This window comes from Oncorhynchus keta, chromosome 10, assembly GCF_023373465.1.
Source record: "Oncorhynchus keta strain PuntledgeMale-10-30-2019 chromosome 10, Oket_V2, whole genome shotgun sequence".
NCBI lineage: Eukaryota > Metazoa > Chordata > Actinopteri > Salmoniformes > Salmonidae > Oncorhynchus > Oncorhynchus keta.
In genome coordinates this window covers 13,007,983-13,026,837 of record NC_068430.1, presented here as the reverse complement: position 1 = coordinate 13,026,837, position 18,855 = coordinate 13,007,983, and the positions used below count along the sequence as shown (strand labels likewise).

Sequence of the window (18,855 nt, the reverse complement as noted above, 5' to 3'; positions counted from 1 at the left end):
AATTCGACACATACAACAACACATGGAATAAACAAAACATACAGCCAATAATGCAGTAGAACAAAAGTGTCACGTTCTGACCTTTATTTTCTTTGTTTTGTATTTATTTAGTATGGTCAGGGCGTGAGTTGGGGTGTGCAGTCTATGTTTGTTTTTCTATGATTTGGGGATTTGTATGTTTCGGCCTAGTATGGTTCTCAATCAGAGGCAGGTGTCATTAGTTGTCTCTGATTGAGAATCATACTTAGGTAGCCTGGGTTTCACTGTTTGTTTGTGGGTGATTGTCTATGTTGATTGCTTGTGTCAGCACAGTTCTCATTAGCTTCACCGTCGTTATTTCGTTTATTGTTTTTGTATAGTGTGTTTCAGTGTTTTCTTTATTAAAATTCATGATGAACACCTACCACGCCGCATTTTGGTCCTCCGATCCTTCTCGCCTCGGAAGACCGTGACAAAAAGAAAACATAAAGTCTATATACAGTGAGTGTAAATGAGGTAAGTTAAGGAAATAAATAGGCCATGGTGGCGAAGTAATTACAATATAGCAATTAAACACTGGAATGGTAGATCGGCAGAAGATGAATGTACAGGCAGAGATACTGGGGTGCAAAGGAGCGAAATTAATAAATAAAATAAATACCCGTATGGGGATGAGGTAGGTAGATAGATGGGCTGTTTACGGATAGGCTATGTACAGGTGCCGTGATCTGTAAACTTCTATGACAGCTGGTGTTTAAAGCTAGTGAGGGAGATGTGATTCTCCAGCTTCAGAGATTTTTGCAATTCATTCCAGTCATGGGCAGCAGAGAACTGGAAGGAAAGATGACCAAAGTAGGAATTGGCTTTGGGGGTGACCAGTGAGATATACCTGCTGGAGCGCGTGCTACGAGTGGGTGCTGCTATGGTGACCAGTGAGCTGAGATAAGGCGGGGCTTTTACCTAGCAGAGACTTGTAGATAACCTGTAGCCAGTGGGTTTGGCGACGAGCATGAAGCGAGGGCCAACCAACGAGAGCGTACAGGTCGCAATGTGGGTAGTGTATGGGGCTTTGGTGACAAAACGGATGGAACTGTGATAGACTGCATCCAGTTTGTTGAGAGGAGTGTTGGAGGCTATTTTAAAGATGACATCACTGAAGTCGAGGATTGGTAGGATGGTCAGTTGTACGAGGGTATGTTTGGCAGCATGAGTGAAGGATGCTTTGTTGCGATATAGAAGCCGATTCTAGATTTATTTTTGAATTGGAGATGCTTAATGTGAGTCTGGAAGGAGAGTTTACAGTCTAAACAGACACCCAGGTATTTGTAGTGTTGAGGATCAGTGTGGCGGATGTGTTGTTACCTAACCTTACCACCTGAGGGCGGTCGGTCAGGAAGTTGAGGATCCAGTTGCAGAGGGAGGTGTTTAGTCCCCAGGTCCTTAGCTTAGGATGTAACATTAGGTAAGCAAACTCAGCAAAAAAAAGAAACGGCCCTATTTCAGGACCCTGTCTTTCAAAGAAAATTTGTAAAAATCAAAATAACTTCACAGATCTTCTTTGTAAAGGGTTTAAACACTGTTTCCCATGCTTGTTCAATGAACCATAAACAATTTATGAACATGCACCTGTTGAAACGGTCGTTAAGACACTAACAGCTCACAGACGGTAGTCAATTAAGGTCACAGTTATGAAAACTTAGGACACTAAAGAGGCCTTTCTACTGACTCTGAAAAACACCAAAAGAAAGATGCCCAGATGCCCCTGCTCATCTAAGTGAACGTGCCTTAGGCATTCTGCAAGGAGTCATGAGGACTGCAGATGTGGCCTGGGAAATAACTTGCAATGTCCGTACTGTGAGACGCTTAAGACAGCGCTACAGGGAGACAGGACGGACAGCTGATCGTCCTCACAGTGGCAGACCACGTGTAACAACATCTGCACAAGATCGGTACACCCACACCTGTGGGACAGATACAGGATGGCAACAAAAAATGCCCGAGTTACACCAGGAATGCTCAATCCCTCCATCAATGCTCAGACTGTCCGTAATAGGCTGAGAGAGGCTGGACTGAGGGCTTGTAGGCCTGTTGTAAGACAGGTCCTCACCAGACATCACCGGCAACAACGTCGCCTGTGGGCACAAACCCACCGTCGCTGGACCAGACAGGACTGGCAAAAAGTGCTCTTCACTGACGAGTCGCGGTTTTGTCTCACCAGGGGTGATGGCTGGATTCACGTTTATAATTGAAGGAATGAGCGTTACACCGAGGCCTGTACTCTGGAGCGGGATCGATTTGGAGGTGGAGGGTCCATCATGGTCTGGGGCGGTGTGTCACAGCATCATCGGACTGAGCTTGTTGTCATTGCAGGCAATCTCAATGCTGTGCGTTACATGGACGACATCCTCCTCCCTCATGCAGGCTCATCCTGACATGACCCTCCAGCATGACAATGCCACCAGCAATAAAGTCCTTCTTTATATTCCAGAAAAGTCTGTTCAGTTGGCACGTTTGATTGCGTAATCCACCGGTCCACTCGTTCAAAGGAATCCCAAAAGTTACCGGTAAACAAATAAAAAAACATTTCTACTCAATCCTCAGGTACCCTAATATGTAAATAAACAATACAATTTAAGACAGAATGTAGTATGTTCAATACCGGAGATAAATAATGCCCTCATTCACGCGCTCCACCAGAGTCCTAATGAGGGACACCTTGAAAAACTCCAACTACTTGCTCATTTTTCAAAAACAACAAGAATGAAACCCTTTCTAAAGACTGTTGACATCTAGTGGAAGCCATAGGAACTGCAATCTGGGAGGAAATCTTTTTAATATCCCATAGACTAGCATTGAAATGGCCTGTGACCTAAAACAAATATTTTCGGGATTGATTCTCCTCTGGTTCTATCCTGCCATATCAGTTCTGTTATACTCACAGACCTTATTTTAACAGTTTTAGAAACTTCAGAGTGTTTCCAATGCTACCAATTATATGCATATCCTAGTTTCTGGGCTTGAGTAAGAGGCGGTTTACTTTGGGAAAGTCAATCATCCAAACTTCCAAATAGTGCCCCCTAATGCAGCTGGTGGCCATACCAGATACTGACTTTTACTTTTGACTTGACCCCCCTCCCTTTGTTCAGAGACACATTCTTCCATTTCTGATAGTCAGGTCTGTGGAACTTGTTCAGTTTATGTATCCGTTGTTGAATCTTGTTATGTTAAGTTTGCTCAAAATAAACGCAGTTGACAGTGAGTGTACAATTCTTTTTTTTGCTGAGTTTACATCCTACCGTTTACATCCTACCTATAATCTAGACAGGTAATTCATCACATATTTCCTCATGATCTCATCTGTATATTGGCATTTTTATAAATACACTATAAATACACACAAAATGATGTGGACACCCTTTCAAATGAGTGGATTCGGCTATTTCAGCCACACCTTTGCTGACAGGTGTATAAAATAGAGCACACAGCCATGCAATCTCTGTAGACAAACATTGGCAGTAGAATGGCCTTACTGAAGAGCTCAGTGACTTTCACCATGGCACCGTCATAGGATGCCACATTTCCAACAAGTCAGTTTATCAAATTTCTGCCCTGCTAGAGCAGCCCTGGTCAACTGTAAGTGCTGTTATTGTGAAGTGGAAACGTCTAGGAGCAACAACAGCTCAAAAGCCACACAAGCTCACAGAGCGGGACCGCTGACTGCTGAAGTGCGTACTGCATAAAAATCGTCTGTCATTGGTTGCAACACTTACTACCGAGTTCCAAACTGCCTCCGGAAGCAACGTCAGCACAATAACAGTTTGTCAGGAGCTTCATGAAATGGGTTTCCATGGCAGAGAAGCCACACACAAGCCTACAATCACCATGTGCTATTTCAAGTGTCAGCTGGAAAGGTGTAAAGCTTCCACTGGACTCAGGGGAAACGCACTCTTTGGAGTGATGAATCACGCGTCACCATCTGGGTGTATCTGGGTTTGGCAGATGCCAGGAGAATGCTACCTGCCCCAATGCATAGTGCCAACTGTAATGTTTGGTAGACAATTTTGTGCTTCCAACTTTGTGACAGCAGCTTGGGGAAGGCCCTTTCCTGTTTCAGCATTACAATGACCGTGCGCCTAAAGCGAGGTCCATACATAAATGGTTTGTTGAGATCTGTGTGAAAGAACTTGCAAACCTGCAAAGAACCCTGCAATAAAACGCAAATGAATTACTTAAAAATCATACAAATGTGATTTTCTGGAGTTTTGTTTTAGATTCCGTCTCTCACAGTTGAAGTGTACCTATGATAAACAATTACAGACCACTACATGCTTTGTAAGTAGGAAAACCTGCAAAATCGGCAGTGTATCAAATACTTGTTCTCCCCACTGTAAATGATTATAAACTAGGTGGTTCGAGCCCGGAATGCTGATTGGCTAAAAGCCATGTTATCAGACGGTATAAAAACATTTATTTTTACTGCTCTAATTAGGTTGGTAACCAGTTTATAGTAGCAATAAGGCACCTCTGGATTTTGTGATATTTGGCCAATATACCACAGCTAAGAGCAGTGTCCAGGCACTCCGCGTTGCGTCATGCGTAAGAACAGCCCTTAGCCGTGGAATACTGTATTAGCCATATACCACACCTCCTCGGGCCTTATTGCTTAAATATACTATTTGAAGTGAAACAAACAAGTACATTTTTTGCTTTTAGTAAAAAAAAGAAAAAAAAAAAGAGGTTATTGACAATATACATTTATGGACTTAGTAGTCAATGCACCTCTGTGGCACGTTCAGCAGGATGCAACGTATTGGAACGTTCATATAGAAATAGACTATGTAGAACAAACATGCCTCTCCGACATGTATAAATATGGAATCACATAGAAATTCCATGAATAGAGCCTATCTGTGTCACGATCGTCGTACGATTGCCGTACGATCGTCGTAGTGAGGAGACCAATGCACAGCGTGATGTGAATACATGTTCTATATTTAATGAAGAAAGAACACTAAAACAAACTTACAAAAACAACGAACATGACGCTATATATAAACAGTGCAGACGCAGGCAACTAGACATAGACAATAACCCACGAAATACCCAAAGAAGAAGACTGCCTAAAAATGGTTCCCAATCAGAGACAACGATGAACAGCTGTCTCTAATTGAGAACCAATCTAGGCAACCACAGCCATACATAAACACCTAGATGGTAAACAACCCCATAAACCTACAAAAAACCCTAGACAGTACAAAAAAAACATACATCATCCATGTCACACCCTGACCTAACCAAAATATATAAAGAAAACAAAGAATATATAGGTCAGGGCGTGACAGTACCCCCCACAAACGTGCGGACTCCGGCCGCAAAACCTAATCAGAAGGGGAGGGTGCGAGAGGGCCTTTTTCATGGCGGCGGTTCGGGTGCGGGACGTGGACTCCGCTCTACCTCAGTCTTGGCCCACTTGGGTGATGCTTCTGGAGCGGGGACCCTCGCAGCGGGCCCCGGACTGAAGCTCATCATAGAGAGCGCCACTGGATGGAAAGGCGCCTCTGGACTGAGGAGCGGCACTGGCAGCACCGAACAGGAGGGAGATTCTAGTATCGCCGGCATGACAGGCGGCTCCTGGCTGGCTAGCGGGAGACTCTGGCGGATCCGGACTGGAGGGAGACTCTGGCGGATCCGGACTGGAGGGAGACTCTGGCGGATCCGGACTGGAGGGAGACTCTGGCGGATCCGGACTGGAGGGAGACTCTGGCGGATCCGGACTGGGTACTGTTGCCGGACGCTCTGGACTGGGTACTGTAGCCGGACGCTCTGGACTGGGTACTGTAGCCGGACGCTCTGGACTGGGTACTGTAGCCGGACGCTCTGGACTGGGTACTGTAGCCGGACGCTCTGGACTGGGTACTGTAGCCGGACGCTCTGGACTGGGTACTGTAGCCGGACGCTCTGGACTGGGTACTGTAGCCGGACGCTCTGGACTGGGTACTGTAGCCGGACGCTCTGGACTGGGTACTGTAGCCGGACGCTCTGGACTGGGTACTGTAGCCGGACGCTCTGGACTGGGTACTGTAGCCGGACCCTCGGACTTGCGAGGCGCACTGGAGGCCTGGTGCGTGGTACCGGTACTGGTGGTGCCGGGCTGAGAACACGCACCTCAGGATGAGTGCGAGAAGCAGGAACAGGACACACCGGGTTGTGAAGGTGTACTGGAGACCTGGTGTGTATAGCCGGCATCAAATCTTACGGAACTTTAACACAAGTTTCAGGCTGAGTACGAGGAACTGACACAGGTGGCATCGGACAGCTAACATACTCCTCAGGGCGAATGCCATGCATCCTACGCCAAATCAACAGGTTTCTCTCTTCTTGCTCTGCCTTGGGGTGGCGATATTCCCCTGGTTATGCCCAGGGTCCTCCGCCGTCCAGAATTTCCTCCCAAGTCCATGAGTCCTGCGATCGCTGCTCCTGCCTTTAATCACGCTGCTTGGTTCTTTTATGGTGGGTTATTCTGTCACGATCGTTGCAGTGAGGAGACCAAAGCAAAACCGTGATGTGAATACATGTTCTATATTTAATGAATAAAGAACACTAAAACAAACTTACAAAACAACAAACGAGACTCTATATATATAAACAGTGCAGACGCAGGCAACTAGACATAGAAAATAACCCACGAAATACCCAAAGAAGATGGCTGCCTAAATATGGTTCCCAATCAGAGACAATGATGAACAGCTGCCTCTAATTGAGAACCAATCTAGGCAACCACAGACATACATACATACACACCTAGATGGTAAACAACCCCATAAACCTACAAAAAACCCTAGACAGTACAAAAACACATACATCACCCATGTCACACCCTGACCTAACCAAAATATATAAAGAAAACAAAGAATACTCAGGTCAGGGCAGTCTGCAAGGTTTAACAAAATTTGGCAATTGAACGTGGCCCTTGATATGATGTGTGACAACCCACCAGTACTTATCAGCTAACTGGTATATGTCTCTCTGTAGTGCTATCTAGGAAGTACTGCAAGTCCTGGTCTGTTGCTGACAAAGCCTGCTTATGAAGTCTACACAGCAAAAAAAAAGGCTTTGCTTATAAATCAAAGGCTGAAGTCAATCTTCAATAAACAGTCCCACAACAAAGCTTTGATAAAAATAATGAATCTAAGGTCAGCTTATTTGTCAAGTACAAATTAAGCTACCATATAAAAATGACAATACATTAAAGTCAGAGTTTAACATACAACAAGCTCCCTACTTTTTGCTGAGATTCCCTCAGGCAGAATTGTGTCAGCTTATCATTTAAATCACAGCTGCCATCAGACTGAAATGAAGGAAACCAGCACCTTTTAGGGTTAAACTTGATCAAAAGTTTCTGGAAACAGTTTAGTCTTCTACATTCGGATGTAGTTACATACATTTGTATGTACAAGTGTAAAAAGGTTAGCAAATGATCAAAAAAGCAACGGAAAGTTGCTGATGATAAACCCAGCAAAGACCATTGGACATAAATTTTCCCACTAATAATTTGAGATAAAAATTTAAGTAACTTTTTAATTTAATGTTACATATTCAAACCAAATGTACATCAATTTTTGCTCTAGTTTGTAGGTTATTATTTTTTTCTTGATGATTCATCAACAATCTGTGATTATATATCATACATAATATCACAGCCATTTTATTCTAAATGACTTTGATTACTGGCCTTTTCTAACATGCAATAGTCAACCTCTGTCTTCTCTTATCACGTCACGTCCAGAGAATCGGTCAGTCTGGTATTTCACCCCACTCCGGGCCTTGACTCTTTCTCCAAGTTGATTATCATAACCAATGCACATATCATTCATCGAATCTCCTTATTTATCTTTGGCAGCAACTACAAAGTTTTACAAGCGTCATCAAGACAGTCAGCTTACAACATTTACATTAGCAACAACACAACAAGAGCAACAAAACACTGCTGCCTACACAATGTCCTTAAATGTAGGCAACATTGAGTTTCCTAATGTACTGGGATAGAAAAAGTTGTTGAACAATTTACCTTTACCTCCATGTCCTTCTCCATCCCCCTCTCCGGCTCCTGCTGCATCCGCAGCATCCTTCTCTGCTTGGGCCCGTCTGGCTGCATCCGCAGCATCCTTCTCTGCTTGGGCCCGTCTGGCTGCATCCGCAGCATCCTTCTCTGCTTGGGCCCATCTGGCTGCATCCGCAGGGTCCATCTCTGCTTGGGCCCGTCTGGCTGCATCCGCAGCATCCTTCTCTGCTTGGGCCCGTCTGGCTGCATCCGCAGCATCCTTCTCTGCTTGGGCCCGTCTGGCTGCATCCGCAGCATCCTTCTCTGCTTGGGACTGTCTGGCTGCATCCGCAGCATCCTTCTCTGCTTGGGCCCGTCTGGCTGCATCCAGGTCATCCTTTTCCTTCTGCAGCTTAGCTGACTGCTCTGCGGCTATCTTAGCCAGGTTCTCTCCTCCACCACCAGCCGTGGTGGTTTTACGGGACGCTTTTCCCCCACGCATGTTTGGGTCATTATCGGCTGAGTGAACAGGGACATGGAAAGAGGGGTTTAAGTTCAAGTATAAGGCTTCATGTTTATGTTAGTTTTTGCTTATAAAATATTGTATCACAGTTGTCCCACCTTCCACAATAAGCCAAGCGTTGCAGGAGGTAATGCCAGCCATGGCAGTGTAGACTCCTTTGTCGACTTGGGCACAATCTTTCACTTTTAAGCTGTGAATGAGGTGGTCTTCTGACACAGTGATGTCAAACTTGTCCCCTTGTTCGAGAGGGATCTTCTTTCCAGTCCACACAATCTTTTGGAAGGGGTGGGACAAGACACACTCAAACATGGCATCCTCTCTCTCCTTAGCCTTCACCTCCTGAATCTTGACCACAAACTCCACTGGTATAACTGTAGAGGGAAAGACAGTACGATATTGGTGGGAAACATTTCTCTCAAACATTCCTAAAGAATAATCAAATGATATACTGTGTTACAGTTGCTAAGTTGGTCATACAGAAAGCTAGGAGAAGACACTCTTACTCTTAAAGTCAGTTGAGAAACAATTGGCATCCTCAACGTCCACCTGGTACAACCCAGCGTCGTCCGGCATCAGGTCATTGATGCTAAAGATATACTTTTTGCCAATTTTGTTTAGGTTGTGCTTCCCGCTGCCGTCGTCAGAATAGGGAACCATTACCCCATCCTTTTGGGCAGAAAAGTCAAACACATTATGCACTTCATAACATATTTTGTGAATCATTTAGCTTATCACTGGCTTCCATGGTGGGAGGGAGGACGTACCTTGAATAGGAAAACCTGACTGTTGGGATTCTTCAGTTCCATGTCTAGTTCAAACTCTGCTGAGCCATCTGTTTTCACCTCAATATGTTTAAGATTGTCAATTTTTTCAACAACCTATAAAATTGAAAGAGAGGATCAGGATAGTCTAAAGCAGGAGGGTAAATTATTACCCACAATGTATAGTAATCTGTAAATTGATTGCCTTGTTGCATCATCGCTGATACCTTTGCCTGTTCCTCCTCTCTCTCTTTCTTCTTTAAGTTCAGCTGCTTCAGCATCCAGCGGAAGTCACTGACTCCATACTCTATACAGACCTTCTCATAGTCCTTCTTAGGTGAGCTCAGCAACACCTCCCAGAACTTTGGATCAATCTCTCCCTCCTTCTTCTTTAGTTGTGGTTTAGTTCGTACAACCCTTAAATGGGAATAGGAAGAGTTAAAACTCTGGAGAAACTAGTGGTTGGCCATCTTTATCTATTTGTCACAACACTATCCTTGATATGTCTGTCTGAAGTATAGTCCAAATTAATGGTTTCCAAATATGTACATGTATACTCCCAAAACGGGACATGAAGTAATTGCTTCGGATATGTGTACTTGGAACAGTAATTTACTTCCTCTTAAGCATTTTTCTGAAATCCTCTGGTGCCGCTCTTTTTGGACCTAGAAAGATGAAGAGTTAAAATAACTAGCCGGATAAATAGGTGATCTCGAATCTTCATACGCTAAGGAATTGTGTAATATTAGGATATACAATAATTTTCACACCTGTTGTCGCTTTCTTCTTGAATCCAACTGAAAATAGAAAACTATATATTTTTGTATTGCTAATAGAAAATGTGTTTTAGCAAAGTGAACACAGTGCCATTTCAATGAATCATCCTAATGACATAAATCAATTCATTTCTCACCCTCAATAACATTCAAGGTGGCAGTGCAAACTGCTCTTCCATATTCATTGGCGGCAAAACATTTGTAGGTGTCAGCTTGTTCTGCTCTTACATTGGGTATCTGATGAAATGACAACACTGTAGTGAGATTTAACCCTACACTCGGTCGATACCACACCAGACATACTGTAGGTCTAGTGCTTTTAGAGATAAATGTAATAGCAAGGCTTTCTAATGCATTGGCATCCTTGCACAATAGCTAATTATTAGATAACGACAATTTAAAGGGTTGAAATTGTTGTGCGTGCCTTTAGCTTGCTGCTCCTACTTACCTCAAGAAAATATTCTTCCATAGTCTCATCATATCTACTGATATACTTCACTGGATCCTCCAGCGGGCCTTTGTTCCTGGCCCAGGTGATGTTTGGTTTAGGCACTCCGCTTACCATACTTTTGAAAAAGGCTAATTTACCTGAAAGCATAGATATGTGTATTGCACTAAGAACATTAATGCTCTACTTAACTCTATACCTGAAAGTCACCAAATGTTAATGTACTCTGCTAGAAACAAAGTCTTCTTACAGCCCAGAAATCAAGTTTGTGCACGTCAGTTTATACAGTAACAAGAGACCCTACCCTCTTGGATCGTCAAAGCGATGGGCTTGCGAGTGAAGTCGGGGGTGGACATGCCCTCTGGTACTTCCTCCACAAACTGTGTTATCATAACTCCAGGGACTCTGGATCTTCTTTTAATAGCCACTGTTGAAGTCCGAAAACAAATACTCTCAGCTCGAAGTTGTTGTGAAGAAACCAAACAAAACAGCAAACAACATATAAGAAACATTTCCTGAATTAGAGAAATATTACAAAACATCATGAATGTTTTGTGTAGGTCAGTATTTTTTCACACAAGTTTTAAATAAAGTACACTCTTACACATCAATATTATACATGGGGCTGTATTACTTTGGTTGGCTGCGTTTGAAGGTGCATTTTAGTCATTCCTCCACAAGTGGTCAATATTTGATTTCCGAAGCAAAAATAAACGTGAAATGGAAAGGTTGAAGTTATTCTAAATAAATGTATTGCTTTACATGGAAACAAATATAATACATAACCCCAGTGAATAATATTGGAAGATCTTTAGATCATTAGTAGCTCATTCAAATAATATCCTTTATTTTAAATATTTTACTTGAAACTTGGTCCTGGAAACGAACATTGTATCGTCACTAATTAACATTTGGATGTCTTTAATTAACATTAATTTCTTTAATCGTTCGAAAAACCACAACAAAGTTCAGCCCTCCAGGACAGGGTTTTCAGTAACAATCAGGATCTTCAAATAACATAAATCTTTGGCGGATTGGGGGATCGTGTATGGAGCATTAATTATGTGTGCACCAGTTTTGTTCTCCACCATCTTGAAGTGATTTTTTAACCAGAGTGATTATTTTGAAATACGATCACTGTAAACATGGCATGCATTGAGTTGAAGTGCATTTCAGCAGTTTCCCAACGTCAACCTTCCTACCTTGACCCTGGGGCGCCCAGTCATCTTCTGCTAGTAAAAGCATATGCCGCACATGAATGGAGGCAGACAACAGAACAAAATGCTGACAAACTGGCACTGCTTAGTCTTCTCACTGGGCACAGATGTCAATTCAACGTCTATTCCTTTATGTCTATTCCACATCTATTCCATTCTATTGAAATAACGTGGAAACAATGTTGGTTCGACCAGTATGTGCCCAGTTTGTTAACACTGACAGAAAAGGCAGACATATGCTAAAATATGTCTCAGTGGGCTACACAGTGCATACAAAATACAAGAAGAGCTACAAATTATGACAAACAAGGTAAAAATAGGGACATTGTAGAAGCAGGCATTTCTAAAAGACATTTGCTAAAAGACAGACACAGGACATGTGGTAGAGGCTCGTTGGGTAAAAAGTCTTCAATACACCCATTTTATAGTACTAAAATCTCCAAAACAATTTCCCAGTTCAAGCCTCTAAAAATATGTTATTTTACAGCACAATACAAATGACTCTGCCTGCCCAGCACATTGCTACTATATTTTTTATTTCGAGTCAATGTTGGTCCAAATAGATAAAATATGGATTTGCCAGAGAGGAGAGATGGTTGAAATCAAATTTCATAATAGTTGATTAATTTCTTTAAGATTATCTTTAGTGTCCATTTATAATGTATCATCTGTTCCATCAATGAAAGCTTCTGGATGACATTGCAATTATAATTTTTTGTGTCGTCAGTATGCTTTCACACCAGTTTTAAGTGTACACTCTTACAATTCAATTGTATACATGGAGCTGTATTACATTGGTTGGCTGCTTTTCAAGGTGCATTTTAGTCAACCGTCCACAAGAGGTCAACATTTCATTTCCACAGCAAAAAGGAAATAGAAACATTTATGTAATTCGAATTAAATCTATTGCTTATTTACTTCACATGGGAACAAATGGAATACTAATTGAAAACCCCAGTGAATAATAGAGGAAGAATATTTTGTTCAAACGAGTGGAGTAAATATTTGTATCATTAGTAATTCAAATCATATACTTTTTTTCAAATCTTTCAAATGAACCTTGGCACTGGAAATGAATATTTTCTTGTCACTTAGTCTTAGGCCATACAAATTCAATTATCAGTTTAACGGCTGTCCCGTTTCACATTTCTTAAAAATAAAATAAAGTTGAGATGTTGTACTGAAAAATTGCAAGATTATAGCAAAAATTACATTCCCAAGCTTCTAGTAAAGAGATACACAACTTCCTATCAGATTATGAAAAGCTACGTTTGCCTCAGACCCGGCCGGCACAGGCTTTCAATGATGTTATCCCACTTTGACACCAATGGTGAATGGGGGTATCCCACACTAGGACTCACACCCGAATCACTGTGACTGCCATTAAAAACCTTAGCCGTGACAACAACAAGCTAGAATCTTTGACAAAGTTGCCTGATGTTGAATTTTACAAGGTGGTGCACTTGAAAAAAAAAAATGTATTTGCTCCTACACATCACTTAATATGAACATGAAATCAGCTAAACTGGTAATCAAGTTTGAATGGCCTTACTGATTAGTGTCATCATCAATTGAAAAACAGCAACATCAGAAAGTTCAGCCCACCCAGGACAGGGTTTACTTTACGGTAACAATCAGGATTATCAATTACATTGATAATCATAAAATCACATTAATCTTTACAGAAGGATGGGATATCATCAATAATGGGAACACCGACTTCATTCAGCACACTTGATTTTTTTTCTGCCCCATCCTGAAGTGATTTATTTTTTATCAGAGTGATTCTTCCTACCTTGACCCTGGGGCGCCCAGTCATCTTCTGCTCGTTAAAGCACATGACGCACATGAATGGAGACATACAATAGAACTAAGATACTGACAAACTGGCACAGCTTTGGCTTAACAATGACAGAGAAGGCCCACTGACAGACATATGCTAAAATATATCACAGTGGGATACGCAATGTGTATAACATACAAGAAGAGCTACAACATATAACAAACCATGTAAAAATAGGGACAGGTAGCACTACTTGAATGAATTCTAATTGTAATTTAATTGTAGCATTAATTGAAGCAGGCATTTTTTATGCTAAAAGACAGATACAGGACATGTGTTAGAGGGTGCTGGTTGGGTAAAAGTTATTCATCACTGAAAATCTCCTAAACAATTTCCCAGTTCAAGCCTAGAAAAATGTTTTATTTTACAGCACAATACTAATGACTGTTCCTGCAAACCATGTTGCATCTTGAGGTAACATTCAGTGCTACCATATAACATTTTTCTGCCTGGAGTCAGTGGACCCAATAGATAAAAAATGGATTGCCAGAGGGGAGAGAAGGAGATGATTGATTTAATTTAGATTTAATTCGATCTCTTGTGTCATCCTAATCAGGGTTGCATTGTTAGGAGATAGTCTTACCATCTTTTCCTTCAAGTACCTTGTCCTGTGTGGCTCAGTTGGTAGAGCATGGCAATATTGTTGTGGGATCAATTCCCACTATGGCCAGCACAAAAGTGTATGCACTCACTACGTTGCTCTGGATGAGAACATCTACTAAAATGAAATGTAACGAAGTAAGGATGACAGTGCTTCTCCAAATTCTAATGTTTTTTCCTGCACCTTTATATTGCTTGTTTGAAGGGAAGTTCTTGGGACCATTGGACAAGATGAAAAAGTGCTCGGTTTGATGTCTTCCAACATGTCCACAAGTTGTGTTTGCAGGGAACCAGATGGTTCAGAAATATATAAGGATGTGTTTTTTTCTTCAAATAATGTCCAAAAGATTTGAGATTGACAGATGCAGAGATGGATGTTACCAAGATGCTTCAGAGGAACGAGCGGTGGAAGTCTGTTTCATATACTTGGCCAGAGTGTACAATATATTTATTTATAATTGTATTCTCATTAAATTCCTTTCCCAGTGGTTGTGGCACTCTCATTAACCAATCATATAAAGCGCTTAGCCTGCAATAACCCACTCATATTAGCTTGAAAGATTGAACAAAGTCAGGGGGAACTTGAAGATGAATAGAGGATGGTCTTATGTAGAAATATGTTTCTAGTTATTTCTATCTGCAGTAGGACCTTCATTTCCATGTTGCTGTACTCCTTTAAACTAAAAGTCATATTTGATATTGGGTGATTTGGATCAACCAAATGTAACCAATGTTTTGGCCGAAAGGTTAGAGAAGGTCAAGTGTTATGTATGATACTTACCCTGCCCTGGTGGGGGCGCAGTTGCCCCTGGTATCTTCATACTGATATCTGGACTTGTTGAAGGCCAATTCAGAGAGTTTGAAAGCTGCTTATGTCTGAAAGAACATTGTATAAAGATATACTTTTGTAATTCAGAAAATTATTCATACATTTTTCATAACACCTTACTACAGTGGTATGTTTTGTAAACTGATTTATAAATTAATTAGAGATTTGATTAGTGCAGGAACATACTCAGGATATTAGGAAGACATTAGACAGTCCCTCAATGCTATTTGCTCCGAGGTCATTCAGTTTCACATATACATCCAGACCTGAATCCCTCTTATCGTGTCCTGTCCTGGTTGTCATGAGGTATCACCATGCCTCGAGACAGTCTTGACAGTCATCCAAGAGATGCTGGCACTATAAATGGGGAATATGAAACTTCACATGACGACGGACGACTGAATGACTCAGTGTAACTACCGCGAGAGACTAATGGCTGTGCCAATAGTTTAATCACCCTAATACCAAATTTGGTAATGAGGCAATATTTGGGGCTCAAATATTTTGGGAATTGACAAAATAATGTCTATTACTATGTCTTTCATTTTAAGGTTGCGAAGTCCTTGTCCAGCAATCTTACAAAATAGGATACACATTATCTGAAGAATGGACTGAAGGCCTAGGGAAATGTGTGGTTTTGCTCTCCCAGTTCCCCATTATATTTGACCTTCAAAAATGATCACTATGACCAATAAAGTTATATTAAGATTGATTTGATATGTTGATATGTATTGCGTCAGGAGTAATGCTAAACCAATGGTAAACACATTTATGGGATTCTCTATTTCAAGGGATCCTACTCAATCCATTTGTGTCCCTTGGGTAGCAAGCTCATAGGTCACATACCACATTAAACGATAGGCACACTGTCTATCAGAATGTAATAATGTCAATCGTAGCAATATAATCTTGAATAATGAAGAAATAATGTTTCATTGAAGACAATAAAAAATTTGGGATAGTGCTTTCCATTATACACTCTTAGAAAAAATGATTCCAAAAGGGTTCTTCGGCTATCCCCATAGGAACACCATTTTTGATTCCAGGTAGAACCTTCTGTGGAAATAGTTCTACATGGCACTCAAAAGGGTTCAACCAGCAACCAAAAAGGGTTATTCAAAGAGTTCTCCTATGGGGACACCCGAATAACCTTTTTAGGTTTTAGATAGCACCTTTATTTCTAAGAGTGTAGTGCTCTTCATTGACTTATTTCCATGTATTGTATTCCCATTGTTGTTCCGCAGAACTGGATTTTTTCAAAATGATGAGTACTAACAGCACCTAGGAACTCCAAATCATCCTAAGACATAATTATTTTTTAAATAAACATTTTAAGGGGTGGATCAGCTTAATATTGAGGGAATGTTGCTTTCAATATAATTGTCTGCATCATTTCCAATCCCCCATATTTTTGGGGTAAATATATATATCCATACACACATGCATACATATACACATATATACATACACATACCTATATAGACATACATACTGCTAGGACATCATTTTTAAATCTCCAAGGATATAAAAATCCACAGATTCTCTAGTTGCGGTATTATTGGTACGTCCTATCCATGCAATATACAATCATGTCAACTGTGGTTACAATTATATCCAATGTTATGATATTAGACCTGTTAGCAATCTTTTCAACCCAGGGAATGATTTAATCTTAAAGTTAAACAAAAAAAGTAATCTAAAATCAGAAATACTGATATTCCTGAAAAAAAGTCATTGTTTTCTATTGGTTGTAATATTGTTTGGGGCTCCCGATTGGCGCAGCGGTCTAAGGCACTGCATCTCAGTGCTAGAGACGTCACTACAGACCCTGGTTTATTTCCAGGCTGTATCACAACCGGCCCTGATTGGGAGTCCCATAGGGTGGCGCACAATTTGCACAGCGTCGTCTGGGTTAGGGTTTGCCCTGTGTAGGCCATCATTATAAATAATCATTTGTTCTTAACTGACTTGCCTAGTTAAATAAAGGTCAAATAAAACATATTCTTCACACTTTCAGAGATTTACAAACAAATCTTAATAAACATTCGTCTTGAAAGTTTAAAAGTTTTGTCTAGCAAGATAGTCTTGACTCAATTATTAAATTCTACATTTTAAATGAATTGATATTCAAATGGTGCAGACCATGCCAGAACAGTATTGCTGAAACCTGAGGCTACACCAGTTAGCTAAGATTCTCATTCAATCATATCTGTCAACAACACCCGTAGAACATCTAGAGCTGGGCTCTCCAACACTGTTCCTGGAGAGGTTTTTCCTCCAGCCTCAGTATCTAACCTGATTCCATTTGTCAACCAGTTATTATTAGAATCAGGTGTGCTAGATTAGGAATAGGGATGGTAGCCCTTTAGGAACAGGTTTGGAGAGCTGTGATCTAGAGGGTCGCACAATATGAGACCATACACACTGGGTACGTTGTCACTTCAAAGTCTAGTTTTGATTTACATTTGGTTGAGTCAACAAAGAACGTTGTTGGATTTAAGTTCAAAGTTGGGTGAAAAAAATATGAAATTCCCTGATGTTGATGACTTTTTTCAAATCCACTCAGTTTTCCACGTTGATTCAACGTCATCACATATACTTATTTTGGTTGAAATGACATGGAAACGACATTGATTCAACTAGTTTGTGCCCAGTGGGTATTTACATTTATGCCATTTCAAATGCACCAGATCTAAGTTTACTTAGTCTTTCATGTAAAACTCTCAGTTGAATTCTAATTTTAAGAGTTAAGCCACTGAATAAATATCAAGCCACGGGATTAAGTGAATGGCACAAACTCTTCCCTGGTGAGTGTGTGGGAAGCCCTCCCAGATTCATCCCTGATCAAATAGTCCGAGCGGCAGTCTAGAAATTACTTACCTCCCAGTGGTAAGTCCTCTAAGCACTGCTCCTCTCCTTTAGCTCTGTCTTGGCTGTCTCCGATATTTCGGCACAGCCTCCCCCCTTTTGTTAGGTGATAAAATGGAACCCGTAGATACGCTCCATGTACTTACAGTAGACCCATCTGGAGTCACATGGCTAGTCATTTAGTAAATATAATTATATTGACGAGATAGGATCGGGTGGGGGGTTGTAACCCATGCAGTTGTAACCACTACTGCTCCTTGAATTTGATCATGGATCAAATTGGCAATGTGAGAAGAACTTGGAGAATGCTGCAAGTGGGTGAACATCTTCAAATATCCCCCAATCACTGTGGGATCAAGTTGAAAGCTGTACAGTGGTACTCGACATATACCAGGTATACAGGATGCGGACATCATTGTAATAGCTTAGACATTCCAACAGAACAATAACAGCATGCCAAATTCCATCTGGACATTCCATGTCAGTTCATGACAGGTAATACACATCACCTCACTGCTAAGTCTGTAAAGTACTTAACTAAAAATACTTTAAAGTACTGTTTTGTAATAGCAGCAGGTAGCCTAGTGGTTAGAGTGTTTGACTATTAACTGAAAGATTGCTAGATTGAATCCCCGAGCTGACCAGGTAAAAATATGTTGTTCTGCCCCTGAACAAGGCAGTCAACCCACTGTTCCAAGGCTGTCATTGAACATTTGTTCTTAACTGACTTGCCTAGTTAAATAAAGGTAAAAACTTAGGTCGTTTTTGGGGGTATCTGTTCTTCACTTTTTATATTTTTGAAAACATTTACTTCACTACATTCCTAAAGAAAATAATGCACTTTTTACTCCATATAGTTTCCCTGACACCCAAAAGCACTTGTTACATTTTGAATGCTTCACTCACTTATCAAGATAACATCCATGCTCATCCCTACTGTCTCTGATCTGGCAGACTCACTAAACACATT

General features: G+C 41.1%; 1 protein-coding gene across 1 annotated transcript in view; it reads right to left on the bottom strand.

The window, feature by feature from the left end:
- Positions 1–11,773, bottom strand: part of LOC118389615 (immunoglobulin-like and fibronectin type III domain-containing protein 1) — a 31,819-nt gene extending 20,046 nt beyond the window's left edge. The window contains exons 1-11 of the mRNA XM_052528631.1: positions 11,731–11,773; positions 10,833–10,985; positions 10,529–10,668; positions 10,218–10,317; positions 10,075–10,101; positions 9,921–9,969; positions 9,532–9,721; positions 9,308–9,421; positions 9,047–9,209; positions 8,642–8,914; positions 8,054–8,539 (exon numbers count right to left, since the gene is read on the bottom strand). Coding sequence (XP_052384591.1) covers positions 8,054–8,539; positions 8,642–8,914; positions 9,047–9,209; positions 9,308–9,421; positions 9,532–9,721; positions 9,921–9,969; positions 10,075–10,101; positions 10,218–10,317; positions 10,529–10,668; positions 10,833–10,985; positions 11,731–11,773 — 1,738 coding nt within the window. The remainder of the gene's footprint in view (positions 1–8,053; positions 8,540–8,641; positions 8,915–9,046; positions 9,210–9,307; positions 9,422–9,531; positions 9,722–9,920; positions 9,970–10,074; positions 10,102–10,217; positions 10,318–10,528; positions 10,669–10,832; positions 10,986–11,730) is intronic.
- Between the last annotated feature and the right edge of the window lie 7,082 nt (positions 11,774–18,855).